Here is a 27883-nt window from a genome sequence, read left to right on the forward strand (position 1 = left end):
CAACCAGAGTATCTGTTGGAAAGATCTCCGGAACTTGCACCTTTTTTCATTGAGGTGGAGGGGGTGTGGGATGAGGGCGGTGAGGGCTGTGTTCAAGGCTTGCTCCTGGTTCTGCGCGCAGGGATGACTCCTACAGGTGCTCAGGGAACTATCTGGGCTGCCAGGGAATGAACCCAACAGCCAAGCACCCTTACCTGCTGTGCTCGCTCCCTGGCCCCATGTTCTTCCGCATTTTAAACCTGTTAACTCAATTAGATCTCCCTGGGTTTTCTAAGATGTACAGTCGCTGTTAGCGAGGCTCTTCCTAACCAGAGGGCTCCTGCAAATTTCAGGGAGATGTACCACAAGTTCTTGTAGTTAGTAAAAGGTTGGGAGGGGATTAAGCAAGTCCTCTTGAACCCTATGCTGAGGACTTAAAAGTCAAAAGCCTATAAATTCGCTTCTCTGCACACTACCAGATGGGCTTGGGAGGAAACGATGGTGAACTACCGTGAGTGCGACCACCGGCCCCTGCACAGCGAGTGATCCTTCTCGAGTGGCCCCCCTCTCATCTGCAGGCCCAAGGACAGTCTGAGAGTCCAGATCTCTGTATCAAGAGTCTCAGATCACCAGCTCTGTATAGGGCCAAAGCCAGATCTCACTGGAGCTTGGTTTCTTCCTTTCTTTCTTTTTTCTTTTTTCCCCAGTGTAACTGTGAAGTCACCCTTCAGAGCCATCAGGGCAGGATTCATCAAATTGAAGCCATGCCAAAAAAAAAAAATAAAAAAATAAGAGTCAGCCACACTTAGTCTGAAATCGACAGCCCTTGCAGCACTGGTTTCACTATGCGACAGTGAGAACCAACAGTTAAATCTAGTCAGAACCCTAGTGAGAGCTCGCAGCTCACTGGGAAAAAATCCCCAGGCTGACAGCAGGAGTACCCCTGCAGACGCTAGACTGGCCTCTAGGGATTTGCGCCAGGAATGTTCGGATTCCCAATTCATATCTGACAGACCTCTTCCCGGCCTTTTCTTATGCCATTAACTGGGAGCAAGACCCAAACACCACCACGACATGGCCTGGAGACCAGATGGTGTCGGGCTGCCTGTGGCTGGCTATGTTACGGGGTCTCACATTTCCCAGACCCGTCCATCTGCTACTTTGACTGCTGAGAGACACTTTCTACAGAACAGGCCCCTACTGCAAAGAACGTTTCTACTGCCACTGTTGGCCAAGACGTGGAGCTTACACCTGATGATGGTGATGATGTGTTCCCATGGAACGTCTTGAAAAAACAGAGAAAGGCACAGCCTGGTCAGTTTGCAGGAAGGACTGATGAGCCAATGGAACAGTGGAAAGTGACGGCCAGTCTCTATGTGAATTAACAAATACGTGAGAATGAAAAAACACATTCTGATAACCACACTCCATACTGTGAACCAAAAGATGCAGAGTGGTGCAGTTGTATGTTTTAGGAATCACAATCTAGACATGAATTTTTTTCCAAGCAACTCACTGAAACCATAAAGTGGAACGCATGTTTCTTGTCTTTCTATGAAAAAACAGTGCTTTTAATTTTAAGAACTGTGAAATAAAGTGGTTTCACATTGTTGGTTTAGAGGCATAACAACAAACCTTTGCATCCTTTATAAAATGGCATAATCCTTATACAAAGTATCTCAATAAACAAAATAAATGTGAAAACTGCACTCTAGCAGGGAGAGACCTTCAGATCACATGGCTTAATAAACACAAAATTTCTTTAACCAAGAAAGAAACTTTTTTGAATGTCTTTGTTGGAAAATAAACATTTTTAAACTGGAATCCCAAAATACAAGAGTAAATTTATTCCAGAAGATGTCAATCATCCATTGTGCAATAGTCAATTATCGGAGGAACATCCATGAAATATAATCAAAAGTCCTCATTACTAAGTATGGTCCCCACTTAATCTTTGATAAAGGAGCAAGAAATGTGAAGTAGAGTAAGGAAAGCCTTTTCAACCAATGGTGCTGGGAAAACTACATACAAAACATTGAACTCAGATCTCACTCTAAAACCAAGCACAAAAGTCAGATCAAAATTATTAGACTTCAATATCAGACCTGAATCCACAAGGTATAGGTATGCAAAACCCTCTGTGACACTGAAGCTAAAGGCATCTTTAATGATGAAACATCACTGACCCACTGACCAAGCAAGTGGAAGCAAAAATAAACAAATGGAACTACATTAAACTAAGAAGCTTCTGCACCTCAAAAGAAATGATGACCATGATACAGAGTCAGTCCACGGAATGAAAAAATTATATACCCAATATCTGTCAGATAAAGGGTTAATACCCAAGATATAGAAGGCACTGGTAGATCTTTACAAGAAAAAGAAAAAATTCAAGCCTGTGAAAAAAATAGGAAAATAAATGAACATAAACTTCCTCAAAGGAAGAAATACAAATGGCCAAAAGGCACATGAATAAATGTTCTACATTACTAATCATCAGGGAGATGTAAATTCAAACAACAATGAGATATCACCTCACACCACAGAGACTGGCACATGTCAGAAAGAACAAGAACAACCAGATGCAGGGAGAAAGGGACTCTCATTCATCACTGATGGGAATGCCGACTGGTCTCCCTTTTGGAAAGCAATACATGCATTCCTCGTTAAACTAGAAGTTGACCTTCCATATGACCTAGCAATACCACTACTGGGAATATACCGTGGAGGCACAAAAACACAGCTACATAGTAGCCAGAATCTGGAAACAACCAAAATGCCCAAGAACAGATGACTGGATAAAGAAACTATGGTACATCTACACAGTGGAATACTATGCAGCTGTTAGGAAAAATGAAGTCATGAAATTTGCTTATAAATGAATGGACATGGAAAATATGCAGAGTGAAGGAGTCAGAAGAGGAGAGACAAACATAGAATGACTACACTCATTTGTGGGACATACAAAAACAGACTATGAGACTAAAACCGAAGGATATTAGCAACATTGGCCAGGATTGGTCCATGGATGGAAGCCTGCCTCAGGTACTGAGGAAGAAGGATGCTGGGATAGAGAAGAAACCACTATGGTAATGAAAGTTGGAAATGATCACTCTGGACAAGAACTGAGTGTTATAAGAAACAAACATGATAACCTCTCAGTATCTGTATTGCAAACCATAGTGCCCAAAGGAGAGAGACAGAGAGAGAGAGAGAGAGACAAAGACAGAGAGAGAAAAGAATATTGCCAGCCACAGAGGCAGGCTGGGTGTAGGGGTAGGGGGAGGGAAAGTGGGGTCATTGGTAGTGGGAAATGTACACTGGTGGAGGGAGAGGTGTTGGAACATTATATGACTGAAGTCCAATCATGAACAGCTTTATAACTGTGTATCTCACTTGACTCAAATAAATAAAAATCAATATATAAGCTATGAGCTTATGGGTCGGAGAGATAGTACAGCAGGTAAGGCACTTGTCTCAAACATGCATGACTCAGGTTCCATCCCGGACACCCCACAGGGTCCCCCGAGCCGTGCCAGGGTCAAGAGTGAGCACACAGTCAAGAGTGAGTTATGAGCACTACCTGTTGTGCACCCCCCAAATGAAAAAACAAAAACAAGAATTATTTTTTAAAAGTCATTAAATCTAAAAAAATAAATAAACTACTACCAGGGAGATGGTCCAAAGGGATGTTGCACCAGTTCTGCCTGCATGAGGGGGAGGTTTAATCCCGGCACCCTAGGGTACTCTGAGCACTGCAGGGAGCACTCCAAAAAGAAATGAGTAAGATTAAAACTAAAAACTGGCTTTCACCCGATGAAGAAAATTTAACCCAATTAAAGACTCCAAAAACTTACCTGTTCTCCGATTAGTCTGTTTTTTATATTTATGTTGTCTTAACAGTAGTTCTCAAATTATTCCTGACATATGTTAATCCAGAAGCCTAAAAAGGATCATTTCTCAACAGAGCTATCTAAATTCAGTAAGTCGGTATTTTCTAAAGGACATGTAAAAAGAACAAGCTGGGTAAAATACCCATTCACTTGGGCCATACCTGGTGGTGCTCAGGGGTTACTCCTCTCTCTGAACTCAGTAATCACTCCCGGCAGTGCTCAGGGACTGTAGAGGATGTCAGAAATGGAACGTGGGTCGCCCACATGCAACGTAAGCGCCCTACCCATCGTGCTATTGCTCTCGGCCCTAAAATATCCATTCGAAGCATAAGATAAACTAATGGAAGTTACTGCACCAGAGCACAAAAAATTCACTGATATAATCTTAGAGTCCACACTAGAAGCTAAACACACTAGCATTTGTCAAACAGTGGTGCAATATAGCCAAAAACAAAATCCACAATTATCTATAAGAGAAACTACAATGTTCCTCTTTTTCCCAACTACAGATACATAAAAATACGGGTATTTTTCCCCTAGATGCGTCAATCAAAAGAATAAATCACAACAAATTAAATACGTACTCAGATATCATGTCTCCTATTCTATTAGGCAATAAAGAGGCTTTCAAAAATGTAAAATAGTGCCACTCTTTTTGCTATTTTTTCCTTTAGTTTATGAAACAGTTCATGTTTCCCTCAGAAACGATTATTAGTTTATTAGTTTGGAAACAGAGACATAATACAAGGGCAGGCTGCTTGCCTTGGCCACAAACAACCAGGGTCCAATTTCCGGCACTGCCTATGGTCCTCTGGGCCCTGCCCGGAGTGAACCCTCAACAGAGACCCAGGACTAAACCCTGAATAGAGCAGGGTGTGCGGGGGGGGGGGGGGGGGGGGAAAGACCCACCAAAATGGATTATTATTCAGTAGTATATATCAGACTTAGCATTGATTTTTTTTCTTTTTAAGTTGCAGCAATTTTTTGTTTGCCTCCCCAGCAGGGCCCAGCAATGCTGAGAGCTCACTTCTAAGAGCCCTCTCCACACGTTCGGACAGACCTCATGCATGAAGGTACTGGCAGAGGAACCCAGGTGTGTGTAATCCCATCAACGGCCAACATCCAGAGAGAGACTTAAAAGCAAGCTCTCAGAAGCTCAGAAGCGTGAGGTATCATGTAGCCTGCTTCTCCCTCTGGGAGAAACTGGCAAACTTCTGAGTTTCCTGCCCACATGGGACAGCCTTGCAAGCTTCCCATGGTGTATCCATATGCTAAAGTCAGTAACAAGCTGGATCTCATTCCCCTGACCCTGAAAGAGCCTCCAGTGTGACATCTTTGGGAGGGCCGAGTCGAGAGAGACTTCTAAGATCTCAGGGAAAGGACGAATGGAGAGGTTACTGAGCCCGCCCAAGAAATTGGTGATAAACTGGATTTTCGTGATTCCTAATTTTTCCTGGCCACACCCATCAGTTCTCAGAGGCCACTGAGACTGCTAGGTGATACAGAGGGTGTTTGTTTTGTCTGTTTGTTTGTTTGTTTTGGGGGGGGTCATATGGCACCAGGAATCCAACCTAGGGCCTCAGCATATCAAATTCCAGCATGCTCCAGACCTCTTAGCATTCTCCTACCCTGAATACTTTATCTGGATTATCTGGATTTAGGCCCCAACCATTGGTCCTCGGGGAACCACGCAAAGCTAGGAATGCAATCAGGTCAGCCAGCCCCATGCAAAGCTGGCATCCTAACCCCAGTACTACCTTTCTGGAGTCCTAATTTTTTTTTTCTTTTTGGGTCACTCCTGGCTCTGCACTCAGGAATTACTCCTGGCGGTGCTCGGGGGACCATATGGGATTCGGGAATTGAACCCGGGTCAGCCTCGTGCTAGGCAAATGCCCTACCCCCTATGCTATTGCTCCAGCCCCTGGAGTCCTAAATTTTTAAGTAAAAAGGGTTCTGAGACTAACTTTGAGATGTCCTGTTCTCTGCCTTAAATGACCCCTATCTTAAATATAGTGCATGAACTACTTTTCCTGGGGATTGCCACTGTCAATAAGAGAAGTCTGTGCTCCAAGAGCCTCCTCCTACTTCTGGTTTCAGCTGGATTAGGGCAGAGTAAAACCCCGTGTTGTTAAGTAGTGTTACAGTGTTATGTCAGTTAACACTACTTAACAACATGGGGTTTTGTTGTTAACAATTGGGACCAGTTCCATACTCAAAGAATTCAAACAGCTGCCATAACTCTTGGCCTAACACCCCAAAAAACCCCAAACAATACTGAGTCCAAATTCAATATATTTTTTTTTTTGGGGGGGGGGGACACCAGGTGGTGCTCAGGGCTTATTCCTGATTCGGAAACCAGGGCCTGAACCCAGGTCAGCCGTGTGCAAGGGAAGTGACTTACTACCACTCTGGCCCCCTGAATCCATTTTTTAAAAGATGTTCTCATGCCTCTCTTAAGCCATTTTAAGAGTCACAGGGCCCTACAGGATGGACAAACACAACACACACACACACACACACACACACACAAAACACACACACACAAACACACACACACACACACACACTCTTCGCTCACAATTTCCTGGGCTTTGCTATGCTTCAGCAGAGTGACCGAGAAGAGAGTGCCGAGCGTTGAAACCAACCTGCTAGCTAGTGGAAACAGGGAGCAGGCTCCCTTTCAGAAGGGGATCATGGGTGGCCTTTTGGAAGAGTGACATTTGAGCCAAGACTTTAATAAGGAAAAGTCAGTCTGAGGGAAATGCAGTGTTAAGTACATTTCAAGTGGAAAAAAAAAAAAAAACCCACAACAGTGCAAGTCCTGGAGCAGGAGTGGGAGGCTGAACGTCGCTAACAGAACAAGGGGAGAGGGTGGCAGGCAGGAACCCGTTCGGAGACCGGTGGCCCCTGGAACAGAGGCATTGTATCCGAAGTGCAGTAAGAAAGCTTTCAAGGATACTAACACGGGTGGGATTCACCGGCTCCAAACCATCACTGCCAAGAATGCAGAGAATGGGGAAGGGGGCCAGTTGTGACTCAAATACAATAGTCTGAGGTAAGACATTTTCATGGACACAACTCTGGATATAAAAACAGGTGAAGGGGCTGGAGCGATAGCACAGCGGGTAGGGCGTTTGCCTTGCACGCAGCCAACCCGGGTTCGATTCCCAGCGTCCCATAGGGTCCCCTGAGCACTGCCAAGAATAATTCCTGAGTGCAGAGCCAGGAGTAACCCCTATGCATCGCCGGGTGTGACCCAAAAACCAAAAACCAAAAAAAAAAAAAAAAAAGACAAGTGAAGAAAGAGAAAACCCAAGAATTAGGGCCATTCTGAGACAGAGCTATAAAGTTTAGTGATGTGGATACGGAAGGGAAAGAACACTCAGGCCTGAGCGGTGCTTCTGCCTCAAGCAACTTGGCAGTCCATCGGCAGCAACGTTTCCTGTCACAAAGATTACAGAGGCAGGAAGAGCAGATCAGCATCTGAGTGGTCAACAGATTGGCTCTCAACACCTCCAGTCTGGAGTCCCTTGACCAGAAAGAAAACGGCAACAGTTCTACAGCCAACCCCATCCTTCCACTGGACATGCCCCATAGAACAGGCCCCGGCTTCGGCTTCGACAGTAAATAAACTTGGAGCCCCACCCTGGGTGCCTTCCGGACATCCTCGGGGCACTGAAGTCTCCCAACAGATCATTTCCATGTGATTAAGCTTCCCATTACAGGTAGCGTGTGCCAGAGAGTTATAATTTGGAATGATTTAAAGGTTGCTCAGGAGATTCTATTAACAGAAATTACACAAAGACATTCAGTCCCTTAATTGATTTCTCCTGAAAAGGCAACCGAATGAGATCTTAAAGAAAAAAAAATTGAATATTCTAACCTACAAGCCAAAGACTTGTAATGTAACATGAATATAATTGCACAGTAACTGCTACGGGTTGACTTGTGTGCCCATATTGAAATCCTAACTCCCAGTGTCTACAAATGACCTCATTTGGAAATAGGGTCTTTGCAGATGATCAGGTTGAGGGGTCCAGGGCAATCCCTAAAACCCCTATAATACAGAGAAATCTGGACACAGAGACAAACACGCAATATGGGAGAATGTCACAGGTACATGAGAACAGAGTCAACAAATACCATCATGGCAACCAAACACTGTCTGTTAGGAGGTAGGAGAGAAAAAGAGAGCCGATTCCCTCCCGGGCCCCAGAAGGAACCAGCCTCGCTGATAACCTTGCTTGATACTCGCCAACCTAACTATGAGACCATACATTTTTATTGTTCTAAGTCACCCACTTTTGGGGTCCTTTGTTACAACAGCCCTAGGAAACTAGTACAACAATTAGACAAAACAGACTTTCGAGATGGAATCATGGCTCAGTGAACTGAATGCGTATTTCGCATTGAGGTTTGGCCGTGGGCACCATCAGAAGCAAGGGGTGGGGTGTGGGCACTGGGCACCAGCTGGTACTATCCCTCACCCCAGAAGAATAAACAAAGACAAAACAGACCAAAAAAAAAAAAGTGTTCATAATCTGAAAAGTCTAGGTTCCAAACAGAAGAAAGGCATATTTTTGTACTATATCTGAAATCCATTTTCCCCCATGTTTTGAGAGTTATGAAATTTATTAACTGTGGAGAAGTCATCCTCTTTGAGCTCTCAAATTTTCTGACTTGTACACCAAAAAAAATTACAGGGATGAAAATAAAACATACAGTTAATTCTTCGCAGACTATGATCGTAAGGTATTTAGTATTACCAATAGGATTATCTGACTATTACATATTTCTTTACTTACCTACAGAAGATGTGCTCACAGCCTCCTAAACACACAGGATCCCGGAGAATGTGAGAGCTGTTTGGAAAAAAAAAAAAAACACAAAGCCAATTTTAGTCACAGTTACATAAACCTTCCCACCCACTATTTCTTAAGTTCAAGGCCCAACACTAATATATATTTCTCCCTTTCTCAAAGCAGAAGACAAGAAGGACATACTCATTTAAAGGCTGTTAGTCCCTGTATATCGCACACCTGCTGAATTCAAATAGGAACTAGAAAACTTGGCATGAATCATAATGCTTTTCTAATCCAAATACTGCAAAATAATATAAATTCAAATCCATTTACTTATCCATCGACTCCTAAAAACTCTTTTTAACTACCAAGCTACACCTTCACCAAATGATTCAAATTGTAATGCACAATAAAAAGGACAATATAATGCATTGACCAAATAGCAACATTTCTGAGAGAAGGGATGGGTGCTGCAGCAAGTGTCGACCAAGGCTGCCCCGGGAATACTGGGACACCTGAGACGCCACTGACTATACCAATCTATGGCTCACGTTAATTGTGGCATTGGTTTCCGGCCACTGAAGAAGCCACCAAGCAGGCCGGGGCCGATACTGGCTCACGCTCCGCCGAGATTCGACCCGGATGGCCATGCTTTTGCACAGCCGCTTTGCTGCTGAACGACCAAGATCCAGAGCCAGCTACATTACTTCTGGTCCCAGCAAGTGCTTGCAGCCATGTCTCCAGACTATGAACTAAGCTTTTGCTCCATGCTGCCCCAGGAAGGGAAATGATGCAATTTCCAACTTAAATCTCCCTGGACTTAATTACTAAAATACAGAAATACTAAACTTTATATCTCTTCATTCTCATCAGAGGAAAACTAATTATCAAATGCTTCCTTGTCAATAGGGCCATATTTTGGGGGGATAAACTCCAATAAGAATAGTGAGTTCTGTGTTGAAACTGCAACAATAGTGAGTTTTGTGTTGAAATATGGAATGTAATCAAGGTAAAGAGAAAATGAAGTGAAATTTATCAGTTATGCAGGTGGGGATGGGGGGTGGGAGGTATACTGGGTTTTTTTTTTTTTTTGGTGGTGGAATATGGGCACTGGTGAAAGAACGGGTGTTTGAGCACTGTATAACTGAGACATAAGCCTGAGAACTTTGTAACTTTCCACATGGTGATTCAATAAAATAAATTAATATATATATATATATATATATATATATATATATATATATATATGCTGTTTCAGTTCACAGAAAGGAGATTGTTTTGTTCTTTAAGGAACTACAGGGAGGAACCATCAGTTTCTGCAGCCTAAATGAGATTCAGACCACTGGGAAATGAAAAGAAAAAACCCACGCACAATTATTCCCAACCCTGTTCATCAAAATACCCACCACACCTGATAAACCTAAAAAGGTAGCAGCATTTACTAATAAATACACATCGAGTTATTATATTCAGAGGGTGTAATGGAGCTAGAGCAAACAGACCTGCAAAGCTCTTAAAAGATGAACATTTTTTTTTTGTACACTAACCCTAGGACCTTGAGATATTTACACCATTATTATCCAATTACCTCTGTACACATACGATATATAAATACTGTTTCCACGTCTCTCGAAAGATCAAAAACACCACACTGCACATTTTAATAGATATTAAAGCGAAACTGAACTTTTAGAAAAACCGCTAAAAACAGAGCAGACGCCCCAAACGCTATCCTCAAGATACTGAAAACGGTGCTCACTGACATTATAGAACCCATTACTTTTTAAAACCTCACAATAGCTGGCTCTTCTATCCCACTACACAGAGCACCAGGATCAAATACAGCCTGCGTTGTCCCACCCACTCTGTGAGTCTGGTAAAATTAAGTGACCCAGTACGTTTATGCTGCTCCTGTCACTTGTGTTTTTTAGAGGGTCTAGCAAACCTGGCCTCCTACCCCGCCCCGGTGTTAAAGCCTATTGCTCTCTTAAGTTCTCTCTGTAAGATAGATGTTAACGGTGAGGCTGGGAGTGGGGAGAGAGCTCCCGGGACTGAGGGCGTGGCCAGGCACCCCCGGGTCCCCTGTGCCCTCCCAGAAACGCCCACCTCCTCTCCACCACATCACTGGGCAGGCCCCACTCCCAAGACCCAAAACAACCTCCTCCTGTCACAATCTCCTCTCCCTCTTTGACTCTAGCGCCTTCACCAAACACCTCCACATTGCGGTGGCTTGCCACCGGGAGACAGGTGTATTCAACCCGCAGAGCCCTCTTTCGGCCCACCTCTTTGACAGACGCCCGTCAGCACACTGCTAGAGAGGCCCCCACCCTCCGCTCCACCCTGGCCTGATCTCAGGTTATAAATACCCATTATAAAAAAAGAAAAGATACAGTTTCCCTAAAAATTTACTCAGTAGTTGTTTTCACCTATGAACCTCTGCCAAAATGGTAACAACCGAATGAACAGATGGCTGTTTTATCTCCATGCTCTGAAATCCCACAAACTGTCCTGACGCCAAAGAGAATGAGCTGTTTCATCATCTAGACTCAACCCTGCCCCTCCCCCCAGCTCCAGGCTCAAGAGAAAGGCCCCCTGAAGCCGTGTTCCGTCTTCAAGTGCGCTGTTCTCCTGGGTGGAAAGATAGTACAGGGGTTACGATGCTTGCTTTGCATGTGGTTCGCTCTCTGGCATCATATGCGGTCGTCTGAGTGCCACCAGGAGTGGCCCCTACGTACCATTGGCTACAGCCCAAACCAACTCTCCCAAACCCACAAGAAGAAAAGAAACAATCTGCTCTATTGGCTCCAGGTACAACATACACAAGGAATCTCGCCTTGAGTCTAAAATAAGACACAAAGCAAAAAAAAATCCAAAAGTGATGCCACCTCTCGAGGCCTTTAGTAAATATCCTGCACTTAATTCTATCTTCTTCCCCTGTGAGCTTTATTTCACACCACTCACAGCAATTTTGGTCCTCTTTCTCCAGTTCTCTATAAAATAATGCTGAGCCCTGATTCTTTCCTGAAACTTTTCCACCCGTTGTTTTCATTTTCTCATAGTACATTTAGCTACCGATCTCGGCATTTCCTTCAATTGCCATCTCTCCTTTTTCTTGTAGGAAGAGACCCTGCTTTCATTCTACAGCTTTTAACTTCTACTATAGCACCAAGCAACTGGGGTGGTGGGGGGAGGGGGAAATGCATATGGGATGCATTTGGCATACTCGACATGCCCAAAACAGTAACAACAACCGTCCTCATTCCACTGATCCTGAAGGAGCCCCCTATACACCATCGGGCTACACTAGCACGCAACAGGGACGAATGAAGACGTTACTGGAACCTGCTCAAGCAAATCAATGAACAACGGGATGACAGTGATGCAGTGATTTAGATATATTTTAGATATATGCACTATAGTATACACACACACACACACACACATATACACACACACAGAGTAAAGTGAGGCCTTCAAAATGATGATAAGCAGCACTATATCATTGGGAATAAACAGTTAATCTTCAGACCCAGCGTTCCCAGGTCAAGTACTTCCAGGAATGGTCCTTGAACACGACTCTAGAGGGCCCTCCCACACCCCCTCAAAAATGATTAAAAATTACTTTGTATTGTGAATTCCACACAGCCCCTTTCAACTGCAAAAATTATTAGCTAATAAGTAATAAGAAAAACTTATGTTTTAAGTAAAAAGGAAATAAACGTCTTCAATGAGGAACGAATCAAAATAGCTTAGAAACTTATTCGGAAATGTGGAGATAAGGGCTTGAAGAACTACAGAGATAAAAGCAATTATGTCTGGAATGGAACCCAAGGGTGATAAGGGATAAGGCAAAATGAATGTTCTCATTACAGTCTTTTCATCAACCATACCCACCTAAGATTTTAATAAAAGGTTTGAAATATAAAAACGTATGGGGAAAAAAAAAAAACTTGGGAAATTGAGCTTCCAAGTGACCCACAGATCCACTTCTGGGAATCTGGCCCCAAACCCCCAAATCTCTCTACAGAAAAGACATCTGCATGCTTCTGTTCACTATAGCATTCCTGACAGCAGCCCAGATCTAAAAACAACCCAAAGGTCCAAGGACAGATAAAGAAAGCACGGGGTATCTACACAATGGGATACGACAAGGATGCCATCAGGCAACTTGGCAGCTATGAGGATGGACGCAGAAAGTACCGTGCTGAGGGAAGGAGACGGAGAATGATCCCTCTCCTAAGCAGCAGAGGAAAACACAGCATGAAAACCCAAAGCAACAGAATCTAAGGTCTAGACCCAGGAATGATGCTTCGCAGGGCTGTGAGACAGGACAAGTGAGACGGGAACGGGAGTGGGGAGATGGGGAGATGGGGAAAGGGTGAGGGGTGCAGCCTGGAGTCCAGCGTGGAGGGAACCGGGCAGTGTGGGGGTAGTAGCACTGTCATCCAGTTGTTCATAGATTTGCTCAAGCGGGCACCAGTAACATCTCCATTGTGAGACTTGTTACTGTTTTTAGCATATCAAAAACGCCAGGGGAGCTTGCCAGGCTCTGTCCTGAGGGCGGGTAGCTTGCTGGGCCCTCAGAGGGACAAAGGAATCGAACCCGGGTCGGCTGCGTGCAAGGCAAATGCCCTATCCTCTGTGCTATCGCTCCAGTCCGTGGGGATAGTATGGAGTTGTAATGTTGTATGCACAGATCCCTATCACTTGACAGGACTGGAAACTAAAACTCTTGGTGGCTAAAATAAGTCTTTTTATTTAAAAGAAAAAAAGTGCTATGAACAACAAAATTTTTTAAAAAGTTAAATAATAGTTAAATCATGACATACTGACCTAATGTGTAGGTGTAATATGCTTATATAAATGTTTATCTTTTTTTTATAAAAAAACACTTAAAAGGTATACAAGAAATCCACGGTGGGTTTGAAGAGGAGAGGATTCAGAGCTATTATTCACTTAGCAAATGACGACCTAGGGCCAGAGAGCTAGTACGGCAACCAGAGACGCACTTGTCACATTCTTGGCTGACCTGGGTCCAATCCCCGGCACCCCACACTGTCCCCTGAGCACAGCAGGAGTAAATCCCTGAGCAGAGAGCCAGGAATAAGCCCTAAACACACACAGTTGTTGACAAACAAAAGCATGAGGACCTGACAGTGTGCTGTCTTAACTCTCTGACAAATGCATGTACAACTGGTCGACTCTTGTGAAGGGTATTACAAAGTTCTTCACAATCTGCCAACCAAAGCCCAAGTGCTCTCTTCGCAGTAAATCTCAAACACCCAATTTCAACCCGCAACTGCTCAGATTATTCTCCCCAGCCTAAATTAGATTCCCTTCCTCCCGCCTCCAAATTATACAAGGCCAACATAACACCTAAACAGAATCCAGGATGGCATAATACAAATAACATTACACAAAGCAGCACAATAATTTCCACCCCCACCCCCCATACTGAGGCCTGAACTTGGACTTTAAACACATTAGGCATGGACTCTATGGAGCTATTTCCCTGGCCGGACACAGTAATTCTTGGATTTGGGTTTCCATTCTGTCACTGACTTTTGTGAAACCTAAATCATACATCAGACATGTGAAGAAATTGATTGCTTTCTATCTATATAGTTTATAAGCCAAATAAATATGGGCCAAGAAAAAGATAGAAAATGGCCCAAAATTGCAAAGATAAGCCATCTACTTAGGGTTCTGTAAATAAATGTTGAAAACTAACATTTTTGCATTTTACCTGTTTACTTGCTTATTTTCCCTTATAAATTGTAGTCCTACAGACAAGAGATCTTGACTTTCATTTGTCCCGAGTGCCCCAAAAAATCCATTACCTGCCAAGCAGAATGGTCTATGAACTATAAACAGCCAAGATTTTAATAAATCCATAGAGAATGAGTCAAATGGAAGACTGCATTTCAGAAATGCATTTAGATGAACAATTTTATGTCATCCTGATTTCTTGTTGATCTACATTTATATTAGTAAAAATATTCAGAAGACTAACAAAATGCACTTATGTGGTAGCAGGCCTCTTGGTTAGCCTTATCACTAGCTTTCATTTGTGTCATCAGCCAAGAATGAGGAATGATTCCAACCCGCTTGTAAACTCAGCCGTTTTAGAGTCTTCTCCGGGGCGGCCAGGCTCTTACTGCACACAGGTCTCTGAGCTGCATACATTCTGCCCGCCGCCTCTACTCCCCGGTGCCACCTGGGCTTCTGGGAAGACGAAAGGCACGTGCAAACTTGTCTCCAGCATCTGTGCTGGAAACCTGGACAGCAGATGAGCAACTGCTGCAGGCCAAGGAGATTCACCAAGCAGGATTTCTCTAGCTTGGAAATGCAGTTATCCTCCTTTTCCTCCCTGCCTTGGGATTTCTCAGTGCACTGGGCAGCTGATTTGTAGAGACTGGTGCAGGGGCTGGAGCGATAGCACAGCAGGTAGGGCGTTTGCCTTGCACTCGGCTGACCCGGGTTTGAATCTCCAGCATCCCATATGGTCTCCTGAGCACTGCCAAGAGAAATTCCTGAGTGCATGAGCCAGGAGTAACCCCTGTGCAATGCCAGGTGTGACCCAAAAAGGAAAAAAAAAAAGGACTGGTGCAGTTCCAGGATCAGAGCAGGGATGAACTCATGAGTGAAAATATGTTGTGTTCAAAAAGAACAGTTAAACTGATGCAAATTTTTTTCTTTACAGTGGAAAAACAGAGAGAGAGAGAGAGAGAGAGAGAGAGAGAGAGAGAGAGAGAGAAGAGAGAGAGCACAAGATATCATTCTGTTGGATCCCTCTCCTTCTGACTAACCTCCCTGACTGTGGTGAAAAACTGCCACTGATGATGGGAACGGTGTTGGAACACTGTCTGAAACAAAATCATGAGGTTTTTTTTTTTTTATGAGATTTTCATGAGTAAATCGTGGATAATTAAGCTAAAAATAATTAAACTTTAAAAATAAAAAACAAAGTGAATTCAGTTGAAATTATAATACTGAAGCGGGTTCTCCGGGCCCCCTACCAGCCCAATTTCACCGGCGCACCCCAGATGGAGCAGGTGTGCTCTCCCCGCCACTCCAGATGGAATCCCTGTGACCAAGAGTTTCCACAAGCAAACACCCCCTCCCACTCCTCTCCCCACCCCTATATGCGGGTCCCAGGACTAAATCTCCAGTGGAGGACCGGGTGGCCCCCCCCACAATTTGCCTCCGGGTGTCATCTTAGCGCACCAACAGCCCTGGCCCAGAGACTCCCAACTGAATCCCCGAATGGATTAGTGCCCTGCAGAGATGTCTCTGGAACCCAACCATTTACAATCTAAAAATTTACATTTACAATCTCGGCCTTGCAAGCTCTCATGACATTGAAAACGAGCAATGGAAAATAAATGATCTAGCATCTGCCCCTGGCAGGTAGGCTTGAATGGTGGTGGAAATTTCGAGCGAGACATCGTGCCCAAAATTAGAGAGAGATTACTGAGGAAACTGTCTGCCCTGGAGGCAGGGGGAGGACTGGGATGTGGGTGGCGGAAGATGTGCACTGGTGGAGGGGTCATTGTTCCACCATTGTATGGCTGAACCTCAAACATGAAAGCTTTGTAACTATCTCACGATGATACAACAACAACAACAACAAAGAAATGTGGAGTTCATGCCCAATTCAATCAGCTTAATCAATGGCTGAACAAATAACAGTACTCACATTATTAAAAAAAAAAAATACTGAAGCAGGTATATAATTTTATTTCTTACCTGAATAGTAGAGGCCCCCCAGGTCACTCTAAGTGTGGACCAGCACATTTAACAAAACATAGAGGTTTCCCGGGTCAATTAAACAACGTGTATTTATTATTAGGAGAGTTAAAATTGTTAGCAAGTTAAGAGATATAGCTGACAGCCACGCCTCAAAGGCATCTTAGTTTGTGAGACCAGACTCAAGTAAAATTACTGGGAAGAAAAATCAAATAATAAACCATGTCTAATTGTTTGTGGTAAATAAAAACTGAATAAATCAGTGAGTCAAATATCCCCAAAAGCTAAACAGGCAATAAAATTTTATAAATTAACAGAGCAAAAATCTAATATCAAGCCACAGGAAAAAAGTCATGCGCATTTAATTCAAATTTTAGTGGTTCATTTTTATTTTTTGGAAGGGAATGGGGAGGGGGCCACCTTTCAACCCCTGTACTATCTCTCCAGCCGCACAAATTGTTTTACTCTGCCTTCTGCCTTCTTGTACCTTTCCTCCAAAGCATAACACTAAGTAATTATTAATATTCCTCCATCTTTAAGACTATACCTCTCTCAAGTTCAAATGCTTGCTTTCTAGGCTCAGAGGCAGGGATTTCTCCTTATCTAGTCTTCCTACCTCACTTCCAAAAAGGTGCCATGGGTTATGAAGATGTGGTATACAGACACAATGGAATATTATGCAGCTATAAGGAATAGCGGAATCATGCTATTTGCTGCAACCTGGTTAGAACACAAAGATATCAAGCTGAGTGAAGCAAGTCAGAAGAAGAAAGACAAATATAGAATGATCTCTCCTAGCTGTGGTATACAGAATATTGGACGAGGAAACGTATTGTGGAAAAGGAGGATGCCTACGTGATCACCCCTGACCCCAGTCTTTGGAGAGGACAGAGAAGGAAAGAAATCAAGGGAGAGCAGAAGAAAATGGAAAGTAATGGGTGAACAGGCACCAGGGTTTCAGTTATCCTGGTGATTTGGGTGAGTGGCACAGCCATATCTCCAAAACACTCACTCTAACAAAACGGAAAACATGAGCTCTAAGCTGCAACCACTGAAACCCTGTAATGTGCCTGTCAAGTCGACAGGCAGGGGGGAGGGGATGGGAGTTGAGGATGGGGAGAAAATACAGGAACACTGGCAGAGGGGAAGTTGACAGTGGTGGTGGGATTGGCGTTAAAATATTACATGTCTAAAACTCAACTATCAACAACTTTGTAAATCACAATTCTTTAATTAAAAGTAATGAAATGATGCCGCTCAGATTTCAATAAATAGATTAACTCTCAGATTCCCAGGACCAGCCTAGAGTCCCCGAGTCGTGAGCTATGAAGAACATGGAAGGTTCTCGATGTATCCGCTGTCTCCTACAGTGGCAAACACTATGGAACTCCAGGGTGTAGCAGCCTGTAAGGGGACTGTGCCTATTTCATTTCTAGCTCTGAATCCCAGGGAGAAAGTCCTATGCCTTCTATCTCTACCCTGAGGTGTTAGTCACTATTTACGAGGAGTGATTAAGCCCAAGAAACCGTGGGACTGAGCAATGCAGGTCCCTTTGGTACTTCGACACACAAAGGTCCCTTCGATGTGACCCTAGCCCGCTTTCATGTACTAACTTCCTACGAGGAAATGACACATCCCCACGCCAGGACTACGAATGTGAATCTGTCTTTATGAAATATCTAATATGACTGAAGGAGAGACAGACAGCAAAGAGCCCAAATAGCACATGAGGAAATACATTCCCCAATTTGGAGGAATATGTATGGCTCTTTTTTGTGAATGTCAAACTGAAGTACAAAGTTTCAGTCAACATTTTGTGTATAATGTACACTAATAATGCAGGAATCTAAGAAGCAGAGTGCCTTCCAAATCAATTTGTACATTTTCCTTTTGTTATAACCCAGGACACCAGAACCCCAGGAAACAGACAAATTATTCTCCTTCAGAAATAACTAGTTATTCTCCTTCAAAAATAACTACGTTAACCTACTGAAAAGTTACTCATCACTAAGATCTGATCCTGTCTTAAGTCCCTCCCCACTTTACTGTCCCTTGATTTATTCTACAATACCTTTTAGCATTTTATTCTTTGTTAGTGATTCCCCACCTGGCTTCATCTGTTAAAAAAAAAAAAAATCTATTCAAGGTCCAATTCCAAAGCTCATGAAGATTCCCTTCAACGTCTCCACCCAAGGCCTCTTCTCGCCATTCTGACAGTTTTCATAATGCATCCTCAGGAATTGAATGTACTTTCTATTCCCAATGATCAAACACACGCTATGAAAGTAGCGAAGGTGGCGGGCAGAGAAACAGTGGCAGGGGTAAGGCATCCATCTTATATATGGCAAACCCTGGTTCAATTCCTGGAGCCACATATGTTCCCCAGAGCACTGCCAGGAGTGATCTCTAAGCACAGAATCAGGAACATGCCTGGTGTGGTCCCCAAACAAGACAAAAGGAACTTAAGTATTTTAGCACTGCACAATGCCTATGACTGCCGGCTATCCTGCTAAAAAGATCAGCACTGCAGTAAACCAGAGAGAGTAAGGAACCTTCCCTCTCACGACTCAGATCAGCCTGCTGAGTATGTGAAACTAATGAAGAAAGACTAAAGTGCAATGTACAGGCCAGGAAATCTGTTCTCCAGAATTTTAGGAACATCCAAAAGTTGAACGTAGGGGTCGGGACATCCAGTCTTCAGAATTTTACAAAATTCACAGAACCATTAAAACTCCACAGACACTACTCTAAGTACCTTATAAATATTAATCCATTGAAGTCCTGCAATTTAAGTAGAAACTAATACGACTAACTCATTTTGTGGAAAACGGAAAGGAATGAAATGCAAAGATGAAATAACCTGCTTAAAACCACTGCACCAGGATTTGAAGCCAAAATCCAAACACCACTGTCTCCAGATTCAAGCGAAAACATTACTTTTGATTACCTTTGAAATAATAGACCAAGGGCTGTGGAGCCATAGCACAGCGGGTAGGGTGCTTGCCTTGCACACGGCCGACCCAGGTTTGATTCCCAGCATCCCATATGGTCCCCTGAGCACCACCAGGAGTGATTCCTGAGTGCAGAGCCAGGAGTAACCCCTGTGCATCGCCAGGTGTGACCCAAAAAGCAAATAATAATAATAATAATAATAGATCATTCAAAAATTATGACCACCTCTTCATTAAAAAGATAAAGAAAAAAAAATTTTTAATTCCACAATGCTGGGAAAGGATTCTAGGATGAGCTTCCCAGGGTAAAGGCCCGCATACTCAATTCTGGAGTTGCCTGTGTGTATCCCCGCTCTGGGTACATAATTTCATGGGGGTTTTCCTCTCTGTCGCTATCTCTGATTCTATCTCTGACTCATTTTCTCCTGTGCCCTCATTCCTAAATAAAATCTATTTCGCTAATAAAAATTTAAAATACTAGAATTCTGACTGTCACAAGAGCCAAATCAACACACCACCACACACACTCAAAAAAAAAAAAAAAAAACCAGTCAAGAGGTACCTAATGATTTGAAGTGACAAAGGAAAAGCCACAGAACACCTGGGCTTGTATATGCTGCAGGTCATTAGCATTTGTTTCCCTTAGGAACATATTATGATGATGCTTTCTGCCAGCTTCTCAAAATAATATGGACTCTTTTATTTTTTTTTTTTTGTTCCAAATCTTTAAATAGCTTCGATCTGGTGGTGAGGCTTGGCTGGAACACAAATGTCACATCTGGCCTCTTGAACAATTTTACGAGCTTCACCTTGGAGCCAGACGGACGCTAAGGGTCAAGAAAGAATGCCCTGTAATGTAGCCAATCCACCCTCACCAGCAAGCAGCGCTTGCTGCAAAATAGATCCAATGAGCTACAGGAGACAGATGACAGCTGGGAAGACCAGCGAGATGACAGCTGCAAGCTGAATGTGAGGGTAATCGGGGCAATCACTAGCCCACTGGTAGAACTTTCTGAGAGGATATGTTGACACACAATTTCAAGTAACATGACATGGATTTGAATGGTGGGGAGCAAGAGCAAGAGATGGAGCAACCTGAACAGCTACAAGGCAATGAATGACAAGTGTAGAGAAAATATTTTGGCCCCTCTGGGTAAAGTAAGGGGCAACTGGTCAAGCTTTACTCACTGCAATGCCCAACTCACTACAACGCAGACGCTGAGAGAGGAAAGCAAAATCATTTATAAATGTGAAGGGAAATTTTACAGCAAAAAGACCTTTAAATTTAAGACATATAGTTGCTAAAACTATCGTCTGGCAAACCACTGCCTACATGCCACATCAAGCCAACAGGCTGAGGGTTTGTTTCTGGGGTTTGGTTTTGTTTTTGTTTTTGTTTTTGTTTTTTTTGTTTTTTTTTTTTGGTTTTTGGGTCACACCTGGTGATGCACAGGGGTTACTCCTGGCTTTGCACTCAGAAATTACTCCTGGTGGTGCTCAGGGTACAGGATGCTGAGAATCAAACCCAGCTCAGCCTCGTGCAAGGCAAATGCCCTACACACTGTGCTATCACTCTAGTTCTGAGCATTTTCCGAGGGGGGGTTATTGGTTTTTGTTTGTTTTTTAATGTCTTTTGGATGAAGATTGTTGTTTTTTTTTTTCTTTTGGCTCCCATCACACACCAACTGTAAAAGTTGTGGGGTGAAAAATTGAGAATCAAGACTGTTTATGACCCGAAAAGTATAAAATATTTACTATTTGATGCTTTACAGAAAGAAAAAAAAACGAACCATTTGTTAAAATCTGCATCCAAAGATACAGTGGATATTTTACTCAATCCATCAACAGCACACAGTTATTGCTGTTTAAAATCACTGGAGTTTCAGAATCCTTCTCCAGCCAACGGGACTGATGTCTACTTCTGGTCCCGTGTGGCTCATCATATTTGCTTATTCCAGACAGAAACTGGAAAAACATTTGGAAGGAAGTATGAGGTGAAACTATCAGATTTCAAGAAAGCCTATAGATTACTGACATAACTTTCCCAGTCTCCTCCAAGACATTCTAAAAGGAGAGATGTCATTTTTTCTGACACCTAAAAGGAACTCTTCTATGACCACCAAAAGCAAGGCTTTTAATGTGTAAATTCAGTCTCTTCCCACCTCACAGAATGTTAGTTTTCAGAGTTCCAATTTTCGATTGCTTTGTTCTCTACACATTCCTCCAAAGCCTCAAACAGGATCTGGCAAAGTATAGGTACTAAATAAATATTTTATATGGAACTATGTATGTACTAAGCAATATTTTTTGTTTGTTTATCTTGCACAGTGTAGGTGCTAAGTAAAGGTTAGCACAGGAGCTTGGGAAGGCAACATTTACCACTTGGGTGAATTTGAAGGTAAAAAGGTTAAATGACGGTGGGCCCTTCACAGTGCTGGAGGGGAGCTTCGTCTTACTTGATAGCTGCTGCCCTGGCACATTCTCCACAGAAATGTCCCACCTGAGAGTGTAACCTCTGCTGAACTATGAAAGGGTGACCACAATTGAAGACGATTTTAAATTTCTTCCTCACAGATGATCCACTTGTTAAAACAAAGCACACACAACTCAGCAAGACTCCGTGAAGTCATTCCAGCAAACGGGTGACTTTTCTAAAGAGTGTCAGTCACTTTGTCATCGGTATTCAAGCTTTTGTCAAATAAAAGTTAAGTGCAAAATCCTTGTTAAGTCCTCTTCGATTTTTTTCTTTTTTTTCAGTGCCAGCCATGGAATTCAAGGCCTCATAAAAACAAAGTAGAGACAGACAGAAAATACAGAGGGTAGGGCGGATAACCTGCATGTGGTTGACCAGTTTTGATAATAATCCCCCCCCCCCCAATCTGGCATTCCGTAAGGGGCCCCGAGCACTGCCAGAAGATATTCCTGAGTACAGAGCCAGGACTAACACCTTAGCATCACCGGGTGTGACCCAAGAATCGAAACAAATAAGCCAAGTATATGGTCTTTTTCATCCAAGCCATCAAGTACTTTTCACTTGGGGGGTGGGGCAGAGGGAATAGGAGGGTAACTGGAGCCACACCTGGCACTGCTGCCAGAGTACTCCTGGCTACGTGCTGGGGGGGGGGGGGGTCACTTCTGGAGATGCTAGGGTGCACCACTGCGGGGCTGGCAAGGAAGGAAGAAATCCGGAGTTGGCAAAGATCCCGTCCCTCCCAAAAAGTGCTTCTCTAGGACATACGCCCTGGACCCATCTAAAGGTGTTGGTAGCGGGCAAGGCAAATACCTTCTTCCCTCCAGCATACTCTCTGGCTCCACGCCCTTTGGATTTTCTTTTTTTTTAAATTTTAGCTTACTTTATTATTATAGTATTATTATTATTATTATTATTATTATTATTATTATTGCTTCACACCCGGCGATGTACAGGGGTTACTCCTGGCTCTGCACTCAGGAATTACCCCTGGCAGTGCTCAGGGGACCATATCAGGGGACCATGCTCAGGGGATGCTGGGAAGCGAACCCGGGTTGGCCACATGCAACGCAAACACCCTCCCCAATGTGATATCACTCCAGCCCCGCCCTTTTAATTTTTAATGGGAAAAGTTGCTATAAAAAAGTTGCTTATAAATAATAATAATAAAAATAATATTTTTTAAAAATAATAAATTTAAAAAATATTTTAAGTGGCTTATAAATAACGAAGTTCTGAAAGTTGGGAATAAAATTTTAAAAAAGCATCACAAAAAAGACCCTCCCAAGAAAGTAAAACTTAGTTCAGGGCAGCCACAGTAACTGGGAAGAAGGGCTTTGGGTCGAAATTTTAAAACTAAGACATGAGACCTGCCCTTTTCCGGGTTTGAGAAAAGGAATAGCGGGGTGGAGGCTGGAGGGGGCGGGGCGCCCGGTCACGAAGGAAAATATTGTCTGGGGGGGCGGGGGAATGCAAAAACCTTTTCACTGAGGTTCACTAGTGCAGCAAGATGTAAAACAGGAAGCAAAATAAAAATAACCTGAAATCTGCCCCCCAATGGGACCAAACCAAGCAGCTGAGAAACTGAATGAGAAACAGCTGAAGGGCGGCATCCACCGCACAGCCAACCCCACCCCACCCCACCCCCACCCCTAACAAGGATCCTAAAATTGTCCCCTTCCCTTCCACCACCTAACCAGCCAAAAAAAAAAAAAAAAAGCAGCAGCAGCAGCTACGAGGAAAAGGCAGAAGAGTGCAGTCCCCTCCAACTTAGGGGAGGCCCCTTTTGCACCTTGCCAGCCCTGGAGAGCAGCTTGCGGAATCGCTTTAACAAGGACCCTAAGACTGTCCCCACACTCCCCTTCCATCACCCAACCAGAAGGAAAAAAAAAAAAAAAAGGAGGGGAAGAAGCTATGAGAAAAAGGCAGAAGTGCAGCGACTTCCAACTTGGGGGGAGGTGGGGAGCCCTCTTGCCACTTGCCAGCCTTGGAGAGCAGCTTGCGGAATCGCTTCCACCCACCCCTACCAAGGATCCTGAAACTGTCCCCACACTTCCCTTCCATCACGCAACCAGAAAAAAAAGAAGAAAAAGCTACAAAAAAAAAAAAAGGCAGTAGAGTGCAGCCACTTCCAATTTGGGGGCTTGGGGGGAGCCCTCTTGCAAATTGCCAACCCTGGGAGAGCAGCTTGCGGAATCGCTTCCACCCACCCCTACCAAGGATCCTGAAATCGTCCCCACATTCCCCTCCCATCACCCAACCAGGAAAAAAAAAAAAAGAAAGAAAGAAGCCAAGAAGCTACGAGGGAAGGGCCGAAGAGTGCAGCGACCCGAGCCCGCAGCTTGCCGGCCCGGAGGAGCAGCGGGCGGGAGCGCGCGCGGCGGCGGCGGGCACCGGCCGAGCAGCAGCCCGGGGAGGGGCGAGGCGGGGCGAGGCGGGGCGGGGCGGGCAGCCGCGAGTGTGGCCACACCTCCAGGCGCGCCTCCCAGCCCGCTCAAATTTGAAAATCACCATCAGTCGTAGCTCTCGGGGGTGGGGGTGGGGTGGGAAGGCTTCCAGGCCGCCTGGAAATGGGAGGGGGGGGCAGGGAGAGAGAGGGGGGTGGGGGCAGGGAGAGAGAGGGGGGGAGGGGGTAAGGGGGCGAGAGGCGGCTCCAGCCGACGGCCCCGGCGGGGCCAGGGCGGGAGTTTGGGAGAGACCCCCCCCACCACCCCCGGCCCGCGGGCCCCTTACCAACGCGAGCAGCGCAGCAGCCTCTCCAGCCGGGCGACGGCGGCGCGGCTGTGGCGCCAGGCCCCGGCGGGCGGGCGGGCGGCGGCGGCGGCGGCGGGCGCGGGCCGGGGCCGGTTCCCCGAGCTGGCGCGGAGCTGCCGCTTGGCCGGCATGGTCCCCAGCGGCGCGGGACCCGCTCGTGCGCCGAGCTGTGGCGGGGCAGCGGCAGGCGGGCGGGCGGCCTGCGACCCGGGCTCCGCCCCCCCGCGCCCGCCGACCCGGCGGTTCGCGCCTTCGGGCCCGCGGGGCGGGGGCTGCAAGAAAGGCGCGCGCGGGACCCGGGGGGCGGGGCCGGGACGTGGCCACGCCCACCAGCCGCGCGGGGAGAGGAGCGGAGCGACGGTCGGAAGTGGGCGTGGTCCTCTGGGGGCGGGGCGGGGCCTTGGAACACCCGCCTCCCTCTCCCGCCAAAGTTCAGCCCCAGGCAGTGGACCTGCAGGAGTGAGAGATGGGGCTGGGCAGCCTTCTTTCTTCTTTCTTTTATTTTTCCTTTCTTTCCTTCTTTTTTTTTGCTTTTTGGGTCACACCTAGCGATGCTCAGGGATGACTCCTGGCTCTGCACTCAGGAGTTACTCCTAACGGTGCTCGAGGGACCATATGAGGTGCTGGGAATCAAACCCCAGGTTTGCCCCATGCAAGACAAACGCCCTCCCTGCTGTGCTATCTCTCCAGCCCCTCCTTCCTCTCTCCTTTCTTTCTTTCTTTATTTCTTTCTTTCTTTCTTTCTTTCTTTCTTTCTTCCTTCAACTTTCCTTCTTTCCTTTCCTTTTTCTTTTTCTTTTTTCTTCTTTTTCTTTCCTTCTTTCCTTTCTTCGCCTTTTTTCTTCCCTTTCTCTCTGTTTACTTCTTCCTTTCTATTTCACTGAATCCTTGTGAGATATACAATTGCAAAGTCGTTCCTGATTGGGTTTTCAGTCACAGAATATTCTAATACTCTTCCCTTTGCTAGTGTACATTTCCTGCCACCAATGTCCTCAGTTTCCCTCTTGCCAGTGCCCCATCCACTCTCCCACCACAACCACAGCTGGCCTCTGTGACAGGCACTTCTCTCTTTCTCTTTCTCTCCTCATCATTATAGTTTGCAATATAGGTACTGAAACGTTATCATGTGTATCCTTTTACCTGCTTTCAGCACTCAGTTCTTATCCAGAGTGATCATTTCCAACTATCATTGTCACAGTGGTTCCTTCTCTACCCAGCTGCTCCGCCCCCTTCCACTTGTGGTTCACTTCCATCCATGGAGCAGTCCTCCTGGCCCTTGTAAGATACAGTGCCATACAGTGTGTCGCTGCAGTCCTCGGAGCTCCTGCTGAATCTTCACCTTCTGAAAACTTTGAACAGTCAGATCAGGAGTCAAGTGAGACACAAGCCACCAATGGTCATGGCCCACCTCCTGCCAAACAGGCTTCCCAGCAGCCCAAAGGAATCATGGGAATGTTTGCTGCCAAAGCTGCTTTTAAGAGCCAAGATATAAACAAGGAAACCAAAACAGAGGCGAAACAAGTAACCAGTGTAAGTCTTCCCTAAAGACATGCCTTTGCATTAAAAAAAAAAAAGAGAGAGAGAAAGAGAAGCAATAGCAATAAAGACATTCCTTTGCAGGTTAGAAGTATAAAAACTTTAATAACTCTAATGGTAATAGTTGAATCATACAAGGTTCTGAGTTAGCTAATTTTTCTACTCAGTTTGAATTCTTTGGACTGGAGTGAAAGCACAATAGGTAGGGCATTTGCGTTGCACACGGCCGACCTGGGTTCAATTCTTCCGACCCCCTCGGAGAGCCCGGCAAGCTACCGAGAGTATCCTGCCCCCATGGCAGAGCCTGGCAAGCTACCCATGGCATATTCGATATGCCAAAAACAGTAACAAGTCTCACAATGGAGACGTTACTGGTGCCCACTGGATCAAATCGATGAACAACAGAACGACAGTTCTACAGTGCTTCCTAGGGACAGGATCTGGTCTGTATCAAGCCCACTTGAGGCAACCTCGGTGGAACTTAACCAAGGGAAAAATTCAGGAATAGAAACCTTAATTTGGACAAAATCTATCTAAAGTATACCATTTCTCATCTATAGCAAAATGCTAAAGTTTGTCTACCTCCCCCAACTCCTTCAGCTATAGGGTGAAATAGCAAAGTCAAAATTACAAAAGTTTCCTAATATTAACTAGTTTTAGATACCTGCTCAAAGGGTATGGTTGTTGTTTTGGTTTGGTTTTTTGTGTGTTTCTGTGTTTTGTTTTTTTACTTTCTGGGTTTTTGTTTGTTTGTTTCTTTGTTTGTTTGCTTAACATCCAGAGGTGCTAAGAGGCTCAGCCAGGCGTGCTTGGTGAGTGTGGGGAACCCTGCAGAGCCAAAAATCTAACCCGCCGCTGCTGCTGCTGCTGCGCTGTCCCCTGACCTTCAAAGACCTGGCTAAAACATGTGAACATGATTAGAATAAATCATACTGTAAATGAGAGACATTACTGGTGCCCACTCGAACAAATCGATGAGCAACGGGATGACAGTGACAGTGACAATACGCTGTAAATATGATTAGAATAAAATTTCTAAAATAAAATATGATTAGAATGAAATCTCAAACCATTCTTGCTGACTAAAGAGTGTGTTCGTTCCTAGTAGAGGATATTGGGAGTACCCACTCGGGTTGAAAGATGCGTGCCCAAAGTAGACTATAGACCGAACATGATGGCCACGCAATACCTCTATTGCAAACTACAACACCCAACAGGAGAGAGAACAAAAGGGAATGCCCTACCGCAGAGCAGAGGCAGGGTGAGGTGGTGGAGGTTGGGGTGGGGGTGGTGGGAGGGATACTGGGAACATTGGTGGAGGAGAATGGGCACTGGTGGAGGGATGCAATCGATCACTGTATGACTGAAATGCAAACATGAAAGTTCATAAGTTTGTAACTGTGCCTCACAGCGATTCACTAATTAAAAATTAAAAAAAAAAAAGAGTGTGTCCATCCTCCTAAGGGTCTGGCTGGCATTGATGAGCAAACAGACCCCGCCAAAGCAGCCCTTTGTCCTTTCAGACCAAGCCAGTCTGTGAGAAGTCTTCACTTCTCTCCAGCTCCATCATGAGAAAGGCTCAGGCCCCTCATCCCCACTTAGGCTGGGACGGTCACCTCATACCCAGTATTACTATCCCTTCCCATCTAATCCTTAGGTTAAAAAGCTGGATTGACACCAGACCCAGCTTTTCCAAATTAAACATCAGCTTGATAGAGATGGAGAGAGTAAAAGCAAAGGTTTCCCTCT

The 27883-nt window shown here is 44.8% G+C and overlaps 1 protein-coding gene across 2 annotated transcripts in view; it reads right to left on the reverse strand.

The window, feature by feature from the left end:
- BARD1 (BRCA1 associated RING domain 1) overlaps positions 1–24835 on the reverse strand; it is a 93725-nt gene extending 68890 nt beyond the window's left edge. Inside the window, exons 1-2 of one of the 2 annotated variants that reach the window (XM_055121494.1) lie at positions 24578–24835; positions 8678–8734 (exon numbers count right to left, since the gene is read on the reverse strand). In XM_055121494.1, coding sequence (XP_054977469.1) covers positions 8678–8734; positions 24578–24729 — 209 coding nt within the window. In that variant the 5' untranslated portion in view covers positions 24730–24835. Of the gene's footprint in view, positions 1–8677; positions 8735–21874; positions 21903–24577 lie in introns of those variants that run through there. The other variant, XM_055121495.1, reaches the window with a different exon arrangement.
- Between the last annotated feature and the right edge of the window lie 3048 nt (positions 24836–27883).

Source organism: Sorex araneus, chromosome X, assembly GCF_027595985.1.
Source record: "Sorex araneus isolate mSorAra2 chromosome X, mSorAra2.pri, whole genome shotgun sequence".
Lineage (NCBI taxonomy): Eukaryota > Metazoa > Chordata > Mammalia > Eulipotyphla > Soricidae > Sorex > Sorex araneus.